At 53.0% G+C, this 16,940-nt stretch overlaps 2 protein-coding genes across 2 annotated transcripts in view; one reads left to right on the top strand and one right to left on the bottom strand.

Moving 5' to 3' along the window:
* The window catches only part of PRDX3 (peroxiredoxin 3), a 497,514-nt gene that overhangs the window by 217,323 nt on the left and 263,251 nt on the right, over positions 1-16,940 (bottom strand). The window lies entirely within an intron of this gene.
* The window catches only part of GRK5 (G protein-coupled receptor kinase 5), a 249,292-nt gene that overhangs the window by 177,665 nt on the left and 54,687 nt on the right, over positions 1-16,940 (top strand). The window contains exon 4 of the mRNA XM_050803971.1: positions 12,812-12,889. Coding sequence (XP_050659928.1) covers positions 12,812-12,889 — 78 coding nt within the window. The remainder of the gene's footprint in view (positions 1-12,811; positions 12,890-16,940) is intronic.

Raw genomic sequence — 16,940 nt, forward strand, 5'->3', positions numbered from 1 at the left:
CTCCCGGTCCAGGCTCCTTCCTCGGCATCATGCTGCATCTGAGGCCATGAGCATAATAAGCCAATGACATGGAATGTTTGAAGGCGAGAACTGGGATGGAAAAAGAAGAACTAGAGCAGGTTAAAGGAGGTTGGGAGTGTGGATATGGGGAGGCTGGTTGTATCATGAAGTAGGACGGTCAGCATAGGAGTCTTTGAAAAGGCAACGTTTGATTGAGGACCAGGAGGAGCTGGAGGAGTTAGTCAAGTGAATATGTGGTGAAAGGGCATTACAGGCAGGGAACAGCCAGCACAAAGGCCTGCAGACACGAGTGTCTGCAGTTGGAGGGGAGGGAGGAAGGGCAGAGGGGGTAGTAGAGAAGTTGATCATGTAGGACTTTGTGCCATCAGAGAACTTTGACTTTGAGAGAAATGAGGGAGCCACTGGAGGGTTTTTAGCAGAGCAGTGGCGTGGTCTGACTTGAGGTTTTGTTTTGTTTTGTTTTGTTTTGTTTTGTTTTGTTTTAATGAGACAGGGTCTCACTCTGTCATCCAGGCTGGAGTGCAGGAGTGGGTTCGTAGCTCATTGCAGCCTCAACCTCCTGGGCTCAAGTGATCCTCCTGCCTTGGCCTCCCAAGTAGCTGCAAATACAGGTGTGCACCACCATGCCCATCTGTGCCTTAGGTTTTTAAATGATCCCTCTGGCTTCCATGTTGGGAGCAGGCTTTGAGGGGCAGAGGTGGGAGCAGGGAGATCTGCTAGGAGGCTATTGCAGCAGTCCAAGTGAGAACAGCTGGTGGCTCAAGCCAGCATGGTAGCCCCTGGCAGTGGTGAGAAGTGGTTGGATTTGAGACTTGTGTGGAAGGTGGAGTTAACAGTATTCTCTGATGGACTGGGGATGAGAGAAGAGTTAAGGAAGACTTCAAAGTTTTGACCTGAACAAATAGAAAGATGGATTTAGGAAAAGGCTGTGGGAAGGTCACCCTGTGGGGAAAATCAAGAGCTCTGCTTCAGGCACACATGCCTTGGGATGTCTACCAGATGCTTGAGTGGATGGAGAAGCTCCAGGGGAGATGGGTATTCAAGTCAGGCTTCATGAGAAAGGTCTGGGCTGGAAATGGAAAATTGGGAATTGTAACTTTTTAAAAAAAATTTTTTACTTTTGAGACACAGTCTTACTCTGTCGCCCAGATTCGAGTGCAGTGGTGTGATCTTAACTCACTGCAACCTCTGCCTCCTGAGCTCAGGTGATCCTCTTGCCTCAGCCTCCCAAGTAGCTGGGACTACAGGTACACGCCACCACGCCCGGCTAATTTTTGTATTTTTTTGTAGAGACAGAGTTTCGCTATGTTGTCATGGCTGGTCTCAAACTCCTGGGCTCAAGTGATCTGCCTGCTTTGGCCTCCCAAAGTGGTGGGATTACAGGCATGAGCCTCTGTGCCCAGCCTTGGAGTTGTCAACATATATAGAGCTGGTGTTTAGAGAGCCCTGGGCTGGAGGAGCTCACCAAGGAAACAAATCCACGTGGATGGAGAAGCGTGAGGACAAAAGATGCCCCGGACCAAGCGCTGCTCCCCATTTGGAACAGAGGAGGCAGCAGCAGCTTTGGGAGCCATCTAGAGAGTTGATGAGGCAGAGCAGGGTGAGGCTAAGCCTAGGAGCCGGTGGAATTTTCCAGCCACGTGTTTTGTTAGACACTTATAGTCAGTTTGAAAAGGGGGAAAAAAAAAATCCAGTGGATGCCCATTTTCATTCTGGTCGTGCCGTCGTTCCCTCTTTCTGGGCCTGTACCAAGAGCTGTTTTTTGGAAAGGAAATGTGAGTCTGGCTCCCTGCGTCAGCGCGTCCAATGCTCTTCACATCTGCCCTAATGAAGCTGCCACTCATGAGAGGCCGACCCCATCCCCTCTGCGTTTTCATGTGCATCCCTGGGAATTAGCGAGACTTTTTCATCGCCCATCTTGACGTCAAATGACCAGCCTCTGGAACACCTCTTTTACGCACGGAGACTTTATTGAGTTTTCCAGGGCTGGCGTAACTTCTCGTCTAAGGTCCGTTTTTTCTTCCATCCTGACTGGAACCCAGAGGAGGGAGGAGGTGGCAGTGTCTTTGGTGTTACAGTAGCGCCCCGGGTGCTGCCTGACTTGGCCAGCGCCATCCATGCCATTCCCATCTCTCTGTTGAATTTCTACCAAGTGGAGCTTTTAAAAATAACCTGTCCTCGTTGGACTCTGATGTAGTCCCTGGGAAAGGCTCCTCTCCTGCACAGTATTTTTTTTTTTTTTTTAATTTGAGACAGAGTCTCAAAAATCCAGCCTGTCACCCAGGCTGGAGTGCAGTGGCGCCATCTCAGCTCACTACAGCCTCCGCCTCTTGGGTTCAAGTGATCCTCCTGCCTCAGCCTCCTGAGTAGCTGGGATTACAGGTGCACACCACCACACCCAGCTAATTTTTTTTTTTTTTTTTTTTTTTTTTTTGAGACGGAGTCTCGCTCTGCCGCCCAGGCTGGAGTGCAGTGGCCGGATCTCAGCTCACTGCAAGCTCCGCCTCCCGGGTTCACGCCATTCTCCTGCCTCAGCCTCCCGAGTAGTTGGGACTACAGGCGCCCGCCACCGCGCCCGGCTAGTTTTTTTTTGTATTTTTTAGTAGAGACGGGGTTTCACCGTGTTAGCCAGGATGGTCTCGATCTCCTGACCTCGTGATCCGCCCGTCTCGGCCTCCCAAAGTGCTGGGATTACAGGCTTGAGCCACCGCGCCCGGCCACACCCAGCTAATTTTTGTATTTTTAGTAGAGATGGGGTTTCACCAAGTTAGCTGGGCTGGTCTTGAATTCCTGACCTCAAGTGATCTGCCCGCCTCAGCCTCTCAAAATGCTGGGATTATAGGCGTGAGCCACCGCGCCCAGCCTTCTGCACAGTCTTAATGTCTGCATTTCTCAAGTCAAGTGGAAGACTGCAGCTGTTTTTTAAAGAGAGCCCAGGTGATTTTCTGGGTAGCAGAACCATTGGTGCATCATTTACTAGACTGCAGGGGGAGTTCGGCCTTTTGTGTTGGTTGTCAAGGGTCTTCCAGGAACCTGAGAAAGACTTTTCTCCTGCCACTGCCAGCTGCCCTCTCAGCAAGAAATGGAATCGGTGACCTAAGCCATGACTGGGTCTGGTCTCTAGAGGGCAAAGAGCTTGCCCAGCAGGTCAGGGGACTGAAGAGGGTCTAGGCTAGTGTCAGCCCCCACAGGCCAAAGGGTCTTGGGCATCTTGGAGACTGATGGACTTCTCTCTAACCTGTTCCCCGGGAGCCTTGACCACATGCTGGCTCATTTGAAACCATCTTGTCTCCACACTTCGGTGAGACTTAATGTGTTCCGGTCTCTCCTCTTTGGGATCGGAGGATGTTTGGCAGATAGAGAACCAGATCCACCCAGTGCATATTTATGGGGCGGCTCCCGTGTGCCAGGCTCTGTTCCAGCAGTTGGGAGAACACAGTGAACAGGGGAACTAAGTTCCTGCCCTTGTGCAGCTTGCTTTCTGGTTAAATGAAAGATTAAAAAAAATTAAGATTTTTTTTCCCCAAGAGATGAAGTCTATTGCCCAGGCTGGAGTGTGATGGTGTGATCATAGCTTACCGTAGCCTCAAACTCCTGGACCCAAAGTGAATCCTCCCACCTCAGCCTCCTAAGTAGCTGGGACTACAGGCGCAGGCCACCATGCCTGGCTAATTAAATACATTTTTTTTTTAGGAGATGGGGTTTCACTGTATTGCCCAGGCTGGTCTTGAACTCCTGGCCTTAAGTGATCCTTCCACCTTGGCTTCCCAAAGTGCTGGATTACAGGCATGAGCCACTGCACCTGGCCAAGGAAAATTTGGAAGTGAATTAAGCAGCACCAGCTACAAGTTAAAATATCTGTTCAGTGTTAGCTTTGGGTTTTTTGTTGTTGTTGTTCTTTTTTGAGACAGAGTCTTACTCTTTTGCCCAGGCTGCAGTACAGTGGGGCGACCTCAGCTCACTGCAACCTCCACCTCCTGGGTTCAAGTGATTCTCGTGCCTCAGCCACCATAGTAGCTGGGATTACAGGCAGGCGCCACCACGCCCAGCTAATTTTTGTACTTTTGGTAGAGACGGTGTTTCAGCAGGTTGGCCAGGCTGGTCTTGAGCTCCTGACCTCAAGTGATCTGCCCACATTGGCTTCCCAAAGTGCTGGGATTACAGGCGTGAGCCACTGAGGCCCACGCAGTATTAGTTCACCTCAAAACATAGTGGCTTGAAATAACAGTCAGTCTTTATTACATGATGGTTTTGTGGGTCAGGAATTTGGGCATGGCTTCACGAGGTGCTGTTAGCTCAAGGTCTCTCATGAGGTGAGATGTCAAGAAGTTGGCTGGGCTGCAGTCGTCTAAAGGCTTGACCGTGGCCAGAGGATCTGCATCCACAGTTATTCACATGCCTGGCAGGTTGGCGCTGGCTGTTGGGAGGAGGGAGCCTCTCCGTGGGATTGCTTGAGTACCCTCACAACATGGCTGGCTTTCTCCGGAGCAAGCAATCCAAGAGAGCACGGTAGGAGCTGCAGTGCCCTCTATGACCTAGCCTTAGAGCATGCACACTATTTCCCTAATATCATACTGGTGGCACTGGTTAGCCCTGTTTCACATTGAAAGAGACTTTCCAAGGGCATGAATAACGAGGCAAGGATTATTGAAAGCCACCTTGGAGGCAGGCAACTACAAATATGAGGTTACAACAAATGAAATCTCATATAGGAAATGCTAAGAGACCTTCCTAGCTGCTAATTAGCCTAGACTATAGGAGATGACGTAAAATTAGTGGGCTGTCACCTGTCACCTCTGCCTGATCATTTGAAATTTTACTGTGAAATGATCCACTCTGCCTCACCGGGGGCTAAGTATTCTGCTTCTGTTGTTTATGAGAATTCAGTATTTGTCTTCGTCTTTCTCTCACTGGTGTGATCCTCCAAAATGGGGAGCGTGGAGGGTGCTTATAGTTTTTCAGATGCACATAGAGACTGTCAGAACAGCTAGGAAGCCGGACCCCGGGAGCAGGGCTACCTTGAAAAAGTGCCACTTCTAAAATGGGTTTATATAGTGCACGTCTGTGGGATCATCCAGTCTCCTGGGTGCCCCACCCCTATTCCCAAATGACGTGGCTGTTCTAGAAGCTGCCATGTTCTTAATGATGTCACCCCCAAGCTGCAGTTGACTGGAGCAGGAGGGAGTCTGTGAGCCAAGACGGGCCAACAAATCCTTTCCCTGGAATTGATGACCTCAAGGGGAAGTTCTTCCCTGCTAGAGAAAGCTTAACATAAAAACCCTGGGAACTGGAAACTGCCATGTTTCCTACACTGGAACAAGCCAGTCAGCACCCAGAGATCGTGAGAACACACACACACACCCAACACACAGATGATGGGGGCTCCAGAAGTGCTTGTGTCCCTGGTTTCTGGGCTCTGGGCCCAGCTGGTTCAGCCCATCCTCAGATTCCAGGAGCCAGGAGCTTCCAGTTTTGTTGAACTAGGTTATGCTTGGATTCTTTTCACTTAGAACAAAAAGAGTAATGGGGAAAGTTAAAGACTTTTCCTTGTAGCCTTTGGATCCTTGGTTGGATGTGGGGACAGAGAAACAATTCTGAGAGGGAAGGAGGAAAAGCAGCTGGTGGGGGCGAGGATGGGGGCAGCCACTCAGGGCTGAGCTCTTAGGAGACGAGTGATGGGGCAGACAGGAAGCGGGATGGGACAGCCCCTCTGTATTAGTCCGTTTTCAGGCTGCTGATAAAGACATACCCAAGACTGGGCAGTTTACAGAAGAAAGAGGTTTAACGGACTCACAATTCCACGTGGCTGGGGAGGCCTCACAGTCATAATGGAAGGCGAAAGTCACGTCGCACATGGCGGGAGACAAGAGAAGACAGCATGTGCAGTGGAACTGCCCTTTATAAAACCATCAGATCGGGCCAGGCACGGTGGTTCACACCTGTAACCCCAGCACTTTGGGAGGCCAAGATGGGTGGATCACAAGGTCAGGAGTTCAAGACCAGCCTGGCCAATATGGTGAAACGCCATCTCTACTAAAAATACAAAAATTAGCTGGGCACAGTGGCATGCGCCTGTAGTCCCAGCTACTTGGGAGACTGAGACAGGAGAATCACTTGAACCCAGGAGGCAGAGGTTGCAGTGAGCCGAGATCGTACTGCTGCACTCCAGCCTGGGTAACAGAGCAAGACTCCATCTCAAAATCTCAAAAAACAAACAAAATATCAGATCTCGTGAGACTTACTCACTGTCCTGAGAACAGTACCGGAAAGACCCACCTCATGATCCAGTTACCTCCCACCACCGGGTCCTTCCCGCAACACATGAGAATTGTGAGTGCTACAATTCATGATGAGATCTGGGTGGGGACACAGCCAAACCATGTCACCCTCTGCCACTGGGGAGCTTATCACTTCCCCTGAGAGGGGTGCACGTGTCCCCTCCCTCTGAGAGAGGCGAGCCTGTCCCCTCCAACATGTGGAGAGATGCAGCCCCCTTCCCTCCTGTCTTCTATTCAGTGTTTGCCTCTGGCCAGGCCACGATTCACAAGCTGGTGGCTGTGGTACCTCAGGAAATCTGGGGTCACTCCTACCACTTTCATTCTCCACCCAACATGGACAGGAGTCCATTCTTCCCTCCCTTCTCTGGTTCCATCCCATCTGTTGCCCTAAGTTGGGCCAGTGAATCCCTCCTGACTGAGGCCTGAGAGGGCCACTCAGATGGGAGCCAGAGATTACAGAACACTTGGCCAGGGCGGGCACAGGCTTCGGGGTTGACCAGGTCCGTCTGACCCTGGGGCCCCTGGGGGACGCACCCTTCATGCACTGCTCGCCATTCTCACTGAGGAGCAGAAAGGAAGCAAGGCCAGTGCCCACCCGTCTGAAGCACCCTGCAGGGCATCAGCCAGGTCCTGGCAGAAAACGGATGGCCAGCCCCATGTGTGAATGGAGGAATTTAACGAGGGCCTATTTGCAAAGCGTGGGCAGGGGAGGGAAATCCGTAGCTGCTGATGCAGCATCCCTGAGCCTCCACCACCCGCTGACCTGCAGGGCCAAGGGAAGGGACTGATGCGGGATCGTGGGAGAAGGCTGCCCACAGGGGTTGGGCCTGGATAACAGGGTCCAGGAGCCTGCGGTGCCCAGGCGGGGACAGAGCCAGCAGAAAACCACCCCACCGCTCCACCCCCACAGCAGGGTGGGAGAGGGCTAGAGGGGCTCTGGAGGGGCGGCCCACGTGGTCAGCACAGATGAGAAGCTGGGGCCGTGGGGTGGATCCCGGTGTTTCTCCGGCGGGGTGCATGGTGAACATTGTGCTGACCAGGCCTGTCACTTGTCCCTGCCTCAAGGACTCTGGAAAAGCTGACCACATCGATAATTACAGAAGCTGGAGGTGGCGAGACCTCACGGCATCTCTGACTTCATCTTCCTGTCAGGGCAGGAGAAGGTCTCCTGGGAGAAGGAGGTGACATCTAAAGTTAGTCCAAGGCCGAGAGGAATTCAGCCCAGACTGCCCTTTCTAAACCGGGGCCGACTTCTTTGAAAACGTGGCAGGTTCTAAAAAGCATCTGAAGGAAATGTGTCTTCATAGCCAGGACATATTTTCTCTGGCAGATTCTGAGATTGATGATGCAATTAGGGCAGGCCAAAAGAATGAAGTATTAGGGCTGTAAACTAAGATGCACATAGATGTTTCCACTCTTTGGGAGGCACAGATGTAGAAAAAGTTCTTTGTTCCTTAAGCTCAATGTAATAGTCTGCATTTTGTGTTAGAGCGGCATCTCCCCACAGAGGCCACCTCTGTGTTTGGCATAAATCACAATGCAGAGAGAAGGCTCATTCGGTGGTGTCTTCCCCGTTGGCACCTGGCACGTATCTGGATTATGGATGGTTGTGGGTGCTCCCTGGCACCCTGGCTGTTAGAATGGAGCTCTGGACAGGGAGAGGGCCTTTTTTATTTTTATTTTTTGAGATGGAGTTTCACTCTTGTTGCCCAGGCTGGAGTGCAATGGTGCAATCTCAGCTCACTGCAACCTCTGCCTCCCGAGTTCAAGCGATTCTCCTGCCTCAGCCTCCCAAGTAGCTGGGATTACAGCCATCCGCCACCATGGTTGGCTAATTTTTTATATTTTTAGCAGAGACAGGGTTCCTATGTTGGGCAGGCTGGTCTCGAACTCCTGACCTCAGGTGATCCGCCTGCCTCAGCCTCCCAAAGTGCTGGGATTACAGGCGTGAGCCACCGCACCTGACCAAGAGAGCTTTAAATGATCGGAACAGCAGAGGGGCCTGTGTTTCGGGGAGGGCACAAGGCCCATCTCCCTCTCTGGTTGGAAGGGACTGTCTTGCAGATGGAGGTCACGAGGGCATTCTTTGCATACGGTTTACCTTTCTTTTCATCGAAATCATTGTCTGGCTGCTATTTCCTGGGCTACATCTCATTGTAAAATTCTGGGTTGTTGGCACAGACTCTTACTTGCTGCTTCTGTTTGCTGGGTTCAGCTGGTTGGAGCTTTCTCCCACCACCTGGGCAAGAGTGTCCTCGAGCTGTGGTTTCTGGGGTGGCCCCAGTCCTGTGGAGTGTGATCTGCCTTGAGCTCGGCCCACCCAGGGGAGCCACCATGGTACCTTTCCTCTGTAGGTGGCCTCTCAGGACTCCCCTCAGGGAGTCACTGTGGAGACATGGCCTGTCACTAGGTGTCTTAATCAGTGTGAAAAGCCCAGCTGGAGGCCTTCCATCCGTTTTCCGCCTCCCAACACAAATGCTCTTCAAGTGGTGGCCTGGCACAGACTCTTCGGAGAAAGGCCTTTTGATCCCAGCGGGGGAGGCCTGTCCCCGTGTGCTCCCGCTGCCACCTGCATGCCCGTCCACCGGCGGGGCCTCTGTCGGGAGGCAGCTGACCTGAAAGGGATGTTGTTTTTTAACGCAGGTTTTAGTACCCACAGCAAGAGTATTTTTAGCTGGTTATTGAGGCTGATTAGTGAGCCCCAGGCCTCCATTTGGTTAAATCGAGCCACCTTCACAGCTGTATTTTGGTACAGTGCAAATCTAGTGTTCTGGATGGTATAGAGTTACCCCAAATGATGGCCGGCCATTTGCCCAGGGCCTGGGTCCTGCAGAGCAGTCTGGCTACATTCCCATGGTGCCAGACCAACGGCGGGCTGTCCAAGGGCGGCAGGACCCTGGGTGCTTCTCATTCTGGCAAACAGCAGGCAGCTGGCTCTAGAGTGCTCAGTCCCTTTGGAGACGCCATGGCGGCCCTGTTGCTTGCTAGCTGTGCTGTATTGGAACCTCTCAGACCCCTTAGTTTCTTCATCTGCAAATTGGAACTAATAATACCTACCATGTAGATATAATAATCCCCTGCCATGTAGGGTGAGCCTGGCATCAGCACTCCATGCGGGGATTGTGTCTGTGTGTGGGTGTCTGTGTGTCTGTATGTGTGTGTGTAGGGGTGCGGGTGTTTGTGTGGGTGGGTATCTGTGGGTGTGTGTGTCTGTGAGTGTGTGGGTCTGTGTGTGGGGGTGTCTGTGTGTGGGTTTGAGTGTGTGTGGGTGTGGGTGTCTGTGTATGGGGTATCTGTGTGTGGGTAGGTGTGGGTGTGTGGGTGTCTGTGTGGGCGTATCTGTGTGTGGGCACGTGTGTGTGGGTGTGTGGGTGTGTGAGTGTGTGTGGGTGTGTGTATCCGTGTGTGGGTACGTGTGTGTTGGTGTGTGGGTGTCTTGTGTGGGGGTGTGTGCGGGTATCTGTGTGTCTGTGTCTGTGGGTGTGTGGGGGGTGTGGGTATGTGTCTCTGTGTGGATGTGGATGTGGATGTGGGTGTCTGTATGGGAGTGTGTGAGTGTGTGTGGGTACGTGTGTGTGGGTGTGTGGGTGTCTGTGGGTGTATCTGTGTGTCTGCGTGTGGGTACATATGTGTGTGGGTGTATCTGTGTGTCTGTGTGTAGGCACCTGTGTGTGTGTGGGTGTGGGTGTCTGTGAGTATCCGCGTGTCTGTGTGGGCATGTGTGTGTGTGGGTGTCTGTGTGAGTATATGTATCTGTGTGTGTGTGGGGGCACGTGTGTGTGGGTGTGTGTGAGTATCCATGTGTCTGTGTGTGGGTATATGTGTGTGTGGGTGTATCTGTGTGTCTGCGTGTGGGTACGTATGTGTGTGGGTGTATCTGTGTGTCTGTGTGTAGGCACCTGTGTGTGTGTGGGTGTGGGTGTCTGTGAGTATCCGCGTGTCTGTGTGGGCATGTGTGTGTGTGGGTGTCTGTGTGAGTATATGTATCTGTGTGTGTGTGGGGGCACGTGTGTGTGGGTGTGTGTGAGTATCCGTGTGTCTGCGTGTGGGCACGTGTGTGCGTGGGTGTATCCGTGTGTCTGCGTGTGGGCACGTGTGTGCGTGGGTGTATCCGTGTGTCTGCGTGTGGGCACGTGTGTGCGTGGGTGTATCCGTGTGTCTGCGTGTGGGCACGTGTGTGCGTGGGTGTATCCGTGTGTCTGCGTGTGGGCACGTGTGTGTGTGGGTGTATCTGTGTGTCTGTGTGTGGGCACTGTGTGTGTGTGGGTGTATCCGTGTGTCTGCGTGTGGGCACGTGTGTGTGTGGGTGTGGGTGTGTGTCTGCGTGTGGGCACGTGTGTGTGTGGGTGTATCCGTGTGTGTACGTGTGTGTGTGGGCACGTGTGTGTGTGTGGGTGTATCCGTGTGTGTCTGCGTGTGGGCACGTGTGTGTGTGGGTGTATCCGTGTGTCTGCGTGTGGGCACGTGTGTATGTGTGTGTGGGTGTATCCGTGTGTCTGTGGGTGTGTGTGGGCACGTGTGTGTGTGGGTGTATCCGTGTGTCTGCGTGTGGGCACGTGTGTGTGTGGGTGTATCCGTGTGTCTGCGTGTGGGCACGTGTGTGTGTGGGTGTATCCGTGTGTCTGCGTGTGGGTACGTGTGTGTGTGGGTGTATCCGTGTGTCTGCGTGTGGGCACGTGTGTGTGTGCGTACATGCACACTCAGGTTTACGAGATCGTCAGGGAGCACAGAGGGAGAAAATAACAGGAAAAAGTCAAGAAGAAAGAGCCACCTTAAAGCATCTCAGGAATTCATCCATCAAGTCAAATCATCAAGAAATCCCCAGTCCCTCAAGGCTCATCTTGATGTGGAAGAGGAATTGACCTCTGGGGAGAAAGGCTCTGACCACGCGACCCAGTGGGAATCCAGAGGCCAGCGCACCAGCCCGGCAGCTGTGACGTTGGACTTCTCTGAGCCTCTGTGTCCAGCCCTATAAAATGAGGGGTGGGATTCCTTAAAGAAACACCGCCCTATCTCCCTGTGATCTAAATGATTGTCGTGTTCGTGTTTCTCCATGGGAGAAAATCGCTGGATCTTGGCTCTCCATTAGAAGAGAGAGGGCAAGACAAGGACACTTGCTCACTGTGGATGGAGATGAGCCTGGCTGCCTCTGTGGTCACTGTGAGTGCCGCCTGTGTGCTCCCTTTGACTGGTCTGAAAGGATTCAGACCCTAGACACTGAGGTGTGAGGTTTCCCTGAGGGCCGGACAGACATCTGACTGCGTGGTGGGACGCCCGGGGAGGAGTTCGGGTCCGTCTCTGCTAGTGTCATTTCCTGTCTCTTTTGAAATAGCTGTACTTTTGGACAGAGGCTGACAAATTCTTGGGTGGTGGATTTTGAAATGGTTATAAACAATTTGTAATTAGCTCCTTTGTCTAAATGAGAAAGGGACACTTACTCAGGCTTTTTATTGACTCAAGGCCCTTTATCCACGTGGCAAGTGCGTCAGATGTGAGCAAAGGAGCCCCCTCTGGGATTCAGGAAAATTAAAAAGTCTGTTTGTTGGAGACCTCCCATCTTTAGAGCTTGGGCCCCCTGGCTTGGCTAGTTATCAGAGTCCTAAATTCTGTGGTGTGGTTGAGGAGAAGCCCTGCGCTTGGAGGTTCAAGTCCCAGCCCTGCCACCTCCTGCTGCACGACCCTACGCAAGTGCCTTCCCGCCGTGGGCCTTTGGGATCTCCACCTACAGACAACGGGGTGGGATGGCAGCCCCTGTTCTCCTGCGTCACTGCCCTGGCTGTTTCAACGTTCAGACAAGAACATCTTTAAAAACCTGTGTGTGTTCACTTTGTAAACTCAAAAGCTGGAAAAGACCAGGCATCCACATTATTGTTTATCCTTGCAAAGTATAATAATCACAATGGTGGTAACTACAGCAACTCTTTATTATTATTTATGATGGGCCAGGCCCCAGGCCAAGAGCTTGATCACTTCCGTCTGTATAATCACTGCATACCTAGGTGCTGGTACCATCTGCATTTTATAGAAAGGTTAAGCAAATTGTCTAAGATCACACAGCTTACAAGGTCTGAGTAACCTAAGGCAGCTTCTTGGTGGCCTTCCAGTCTGGTGGGCTGTTATTTTTCCAGTAGTTTCTTTTGATTCATCTAAGTCAGTGGTCTTCAACCCTAGCTGCCCAGGTGCCAGCCCTCATGGCCCAATGGAAAGCCTGGTTTCATTGGTCTAGTGTGGGACCTAGCATCAGTGTTTGCTCAGGGCTCCCTGCTGATTCTGATGTGGTCTGTGTGGAGCACCGCCGTCCTGAGACCCAGCATCTGTGGGAGAGGGCAGAGTAGTTTGGACTGAACACTGGGGCTCCATGGCCAGGTCTTTTCCCCTGGCTTCCTGTCCTGCAGGAGAAGGGAATTGGTCAGGTGGCCTCTAGGGGGTTTCCTCCAGGGGCTGTGAGGTTCTGTAACCATAAGAAGCTCATGAGCAAAGCTGTTATTTTTCTTTTTCTCCTTCTGTTTTAGGCAGAATATGAAGTTACTCCAGATGAAAAACTGGGAGAGAAAGGGAAGGAAATTATGACCAAGTACCTCACCCCAAAGGTAAGGAACTTTCCAAACCCCACAGCAGGTAGCACAGGAGGCATTATCCAAAAATAGGAGCCCCTAAGTCTGTGCCAGGCCACGTGGGGGAGCTGTTAAGTGCTGTGCTGGTGGCTGTTGTTGATCTCCTGTGATCCACAGTTCTCATCCTCCCCCAGAGAGTGCCCAAGACTGGCAGGGCCAAGATAGGGATGGTCTAGGCCAGGCCTGGAGTAGGGGCGGGATGCCTGCTTCTTGGGGCCCAGCCCCTTCAAGAGTCACCATGCTGCCCTGTGCCTACACCCAACCATTTGTGATAGGGCAGATAGAGGCCTGGCCAAGGTCAGGAGAAGTGCCCAGAAGGAAGGGCTCCGCAGGGCGGTTCTGAGAGGTTGGCGTGGAGGGGAAGTGTTGGCGGTTGATTGGGAGGGAAAGGGGGTGCCCAACTACATCAAAGAATGGAGAGAATTCTGAAGCATATTCTGGAGTATTCTGTAGGGTCAGGGGCCACTCTGACCCCAACTCGGGGCATCTACTGAATGGTTTAAGCATTGGGGTGCCACCGTCCTCAGGGTCCAGTAGCCTTGGTTCTCCAAGATCTGCTTCCTCTTGACTCACCTTCACAGAAGCGTGTTCTCAACCCATTTAGTGTTCTAGTGTCAGTAGTTCTGCCCACTTGGTCAAGTCACATTCCCTCCCTGGGCCTCTGTTTCCCTTTCTTAAAAGTGGCCTTCCTGCCAGACTCACCTCCTGGAGGTGTTGGGAGCCTGAGATGAGACCTGTGTGGGAATAGCTTTGCATGTGTCCCATCCCCCGGGGCCATTGGTGGCTTCATCCTGCTCAGGACCCTGTGGGCCAACCAGCTCCCCGGAAGGGTATACCTCCTGGTGCCCATCCCAGGCTACCAGTGGACTGAGGTCATCACAGCCTGTGGAAGGTCCTGGCCATCAGTCCTCCCACCCCCTGCACCTCTTGTACCAAATGTAGCCCTTGTTCTTCTCCAGCATCAGCAGTTGGTGGTGGCCGTTGCCCTTGCAGGGTGAGCCCAGCCTCACGCCCAGAAGCGTTGCCCTTTGTCATGCCCCACTCTGAACAGCCTGCTAGACAGCATCCCTAATACGCACACGGAGTCACCATCACCTTGCTGCCTCCCCTTGCTGTTTCTCTGCTTCTGCGTCCATCATAATCCGTGCATTTCTCCTTCTGTGAGCAGCAAACACCACCAGCCCTTTTGCACTTTTCAGAAATGACAGAATTTATGTTTATAAAACACTTCTAGGCATAGAATGGGGCTAGTTTGCTCTGGACAAGGCATGGCCCTGGGCAGGCACAGCTGCCCTCACCTTGGGCAGCACAGCCTTGCCATGTTCCAGATATGGGCCTGTTGATGTCTGTGAGGTTCTCAGGTGGACACAGTCGAGGAGATGTTCTCAGCAGGGTCCCTGTTCACCCAGTCACAGCCGATGTCATATTGATGAGGCTCTGGCAAGATACATTTTTCATCTCCTGCCACCACTCAAGACAGTGTGGACACTCTGGGCATAAACACGTGCCCTGAGCTTAGAGGGGTGCAAGCACCGTAGAGGGCATGATGATGACAGCTCCCTGGCTGGGCTCCTGTGGTGGGCCACATGCCTCTGAGATGTCTCTGATGGTTCCTGTATCCACGAGAGGTTGCCCTGTTTATAGACAGGCCACTGAGGCCCGCAGAGCTGCACAGCGTGAGAGGCCACTCAGCTGATGGGGTCTGCAGCTGCCCTCGGCACAGGCATCTTCCCACGGCGGCTCAGCTTGGCCCAGTCCACTGCTTCATCTGTGTCCCTGTGGGGTTGCCCACTCACATGTGTTCCCCCCAAACAATGGCAACTAGCATGTATTGAGGACCCCTTGTGTCAGGCACCACTGTCTATAGTCCTTGCTGTCACTGTGGAATGCAGATTCTGTTGGTTCTATCTTACCAATAAGGAAGAAGAGGCTCGGGGAGCTGTCGCATCCCAAGTCACACAACTAGTGAGTGACAGAGCTAGAATTTGAACCCAAGTCTGGGTAATTCTAGACCCCTGGTTGTTTTCCCTGGGTATAGGCTCCTCACCCTCCTTCACCGTCCTCCCACTTGTCTGCGGCCTGGCTCTGATCTGCAGTGAGGGCGGAGTGCTCCCTTTGCCCGACCTTGCTGGCTGGATAGGCTCTTGTGGCTTAGCCAAGAACAGGGTATAGGCAGGCACTGGGGCAGCCAATGAAGGCTGCCACCGGCTCACCCTGTGGCCAGCCTTGTTCAGAAGCCCCTGCTGGCAGCCTCTGACCTGAACTCTCCGGACCTCCCTACCTCTGCTCAGCCTTGCGTCCATCTCCTGGAGGGATGGGGCCCAGACTCCCCCAGCAGCTCAGATGGTTTTACAAGTGCCTCAGAGCCTGCCCACGTTTTTTCCCTTAAGTTCTCCTCAATTTAAAAACTTTAAGCCACACCATTTGTTACAGCCAGGGAGGCCTCCGGGGGAGGTAGTCGATCCGTGCCTTGGGTTAACTGTTTTCCTACAATAAACTTTGCCATTCCTTCCCATAACCGTCCGTCCCATGACAGCTTGCTCCGGAGCCTGATTGACTTCTCACATGCCCCTGGGCCCCAGATGCAGCGAAGCAAGGTGGTGGCTGAGGAGCTGAGTGAGTGACTGAGGCCCCAGCACTGGCTCAAAGGACTTTGACCAACCCCAAAGCCACTGTCCCCAAGCCCAGATGGTCCTTGCCTTGGGCCCCCTCCTCAGTATGTAGCTCGTGTGTCTCAGCTCCGCGCAGTGCTTTCCAAAGGGTAGACCATGGGAGAGTGGCCAGTGGAGAGGCTCTGTGAAAGAAAGCGCTCTGTGGTCAGTTACATGTGGGCAGCACTGTAATGCCATATCTCCCCTGGTGGATTCACTCAGCATGTGAGCATATTCAAGGCTCTGAGAAGTCCTGCAAGAAAGAAACCTCTTTAACTGTTAACAAAGCATTTCCCAAAGTTATTGACCATAACATTTTTTTCAGTTTCCGGCACACCTGGGGCTACAGAACACATCCAAGAGCCTCATGCCCACACCTCCTTCTGCTCCAGCATCCTATCCTGGGACCTCTCCCACAGCCCCACACTGGGCTCTGGCCGTACCATTTCCCAGGCTCACCTGGATGTCCATACTTTGTGGCCTTCGTTCAGGCTGTGCCCCAGAAGGCCCTTTATCTGGAAGGCACTGTCCCCTACTCTGTCTTTCTCGCTTCTGTATCCCTGCTTAGCCCCAACATCCCCAGCTGCACAGAGCCTCTTCCGCCTCTCATCAGAGCCCATTGCCCTCACCTGGGTGGTCTCTGAACACATTGTTCCATTGTTGTGATTCGGTGCCCCATGATGGGGATTCGAGGAGCCCATCTTCAGGGTGGGGGCAACACAGAAGCAGATTAACCAAATGCCCCATGATGGGAGCAGTGGTGGAGCTGTGCTCAGGGAAGTGGAGGATCTGGAGAAGCTGCCCCAGCCCAGCCCAGGTGAGCCAGGGGAGCCTTCCAGGAGGTGATGCTGCTGAATCAGACCTTAAAGGATGTGGAGGAGGAAGCTGGACACGAAAGAAGGGGAAGGAGGAGCGGCCTTCATAGGTGCAGTGCAGTGGGCATTTGGGGCTATCTAGAGGTACTTGTAATTGGCAGAGTTGTGGGGGAGGGAAGTGCTCCTAGCATCTGATGCGTAGAGGCCATGGTTGCTGTTGAGCATTCTACAGTGCACATGGCAGCTTCCTACCCAGAGTTACCTGGGGACAAAATGTCAATAGGGCTGAGGTTGAGAAACCTTGGCACAGAGGTAGAAAAGGGCACGGGGTGGGCAGTGCTGTGGGGGTGGGAATGGGGAGGGGGCCCCTCTGGGCTATAGGAACTGGGAAGCCATGTTGAGGTGGTGGCAGTGTGGAGCTGCCAGTGCTTTGAGTGCCACTTGTATTTTAGGATTATCCCCCTGACTACATGGAGGAGTAATAAGGGGGATGAGGAAGGACTGGAGGCAAGAGGCCATCTGGGGAGCAGCCCCAGATCCCCAAGCTGGGCCTGCAGCCTT

The sequence above is a fragment of the Macaca thibetana genome, chromosome 9, assembly GCF_024542745.1.
Source record: "Macaca thibetana thibetana isolate TM-01 chromosome 9, ASM2454274v1, whole genome shotgun sequence".
NCBI lineage: Eukaryota > Metazoa > Chordata > Mammalia > Primates > Cercopithecidae > Macaca > Macaca thibetana.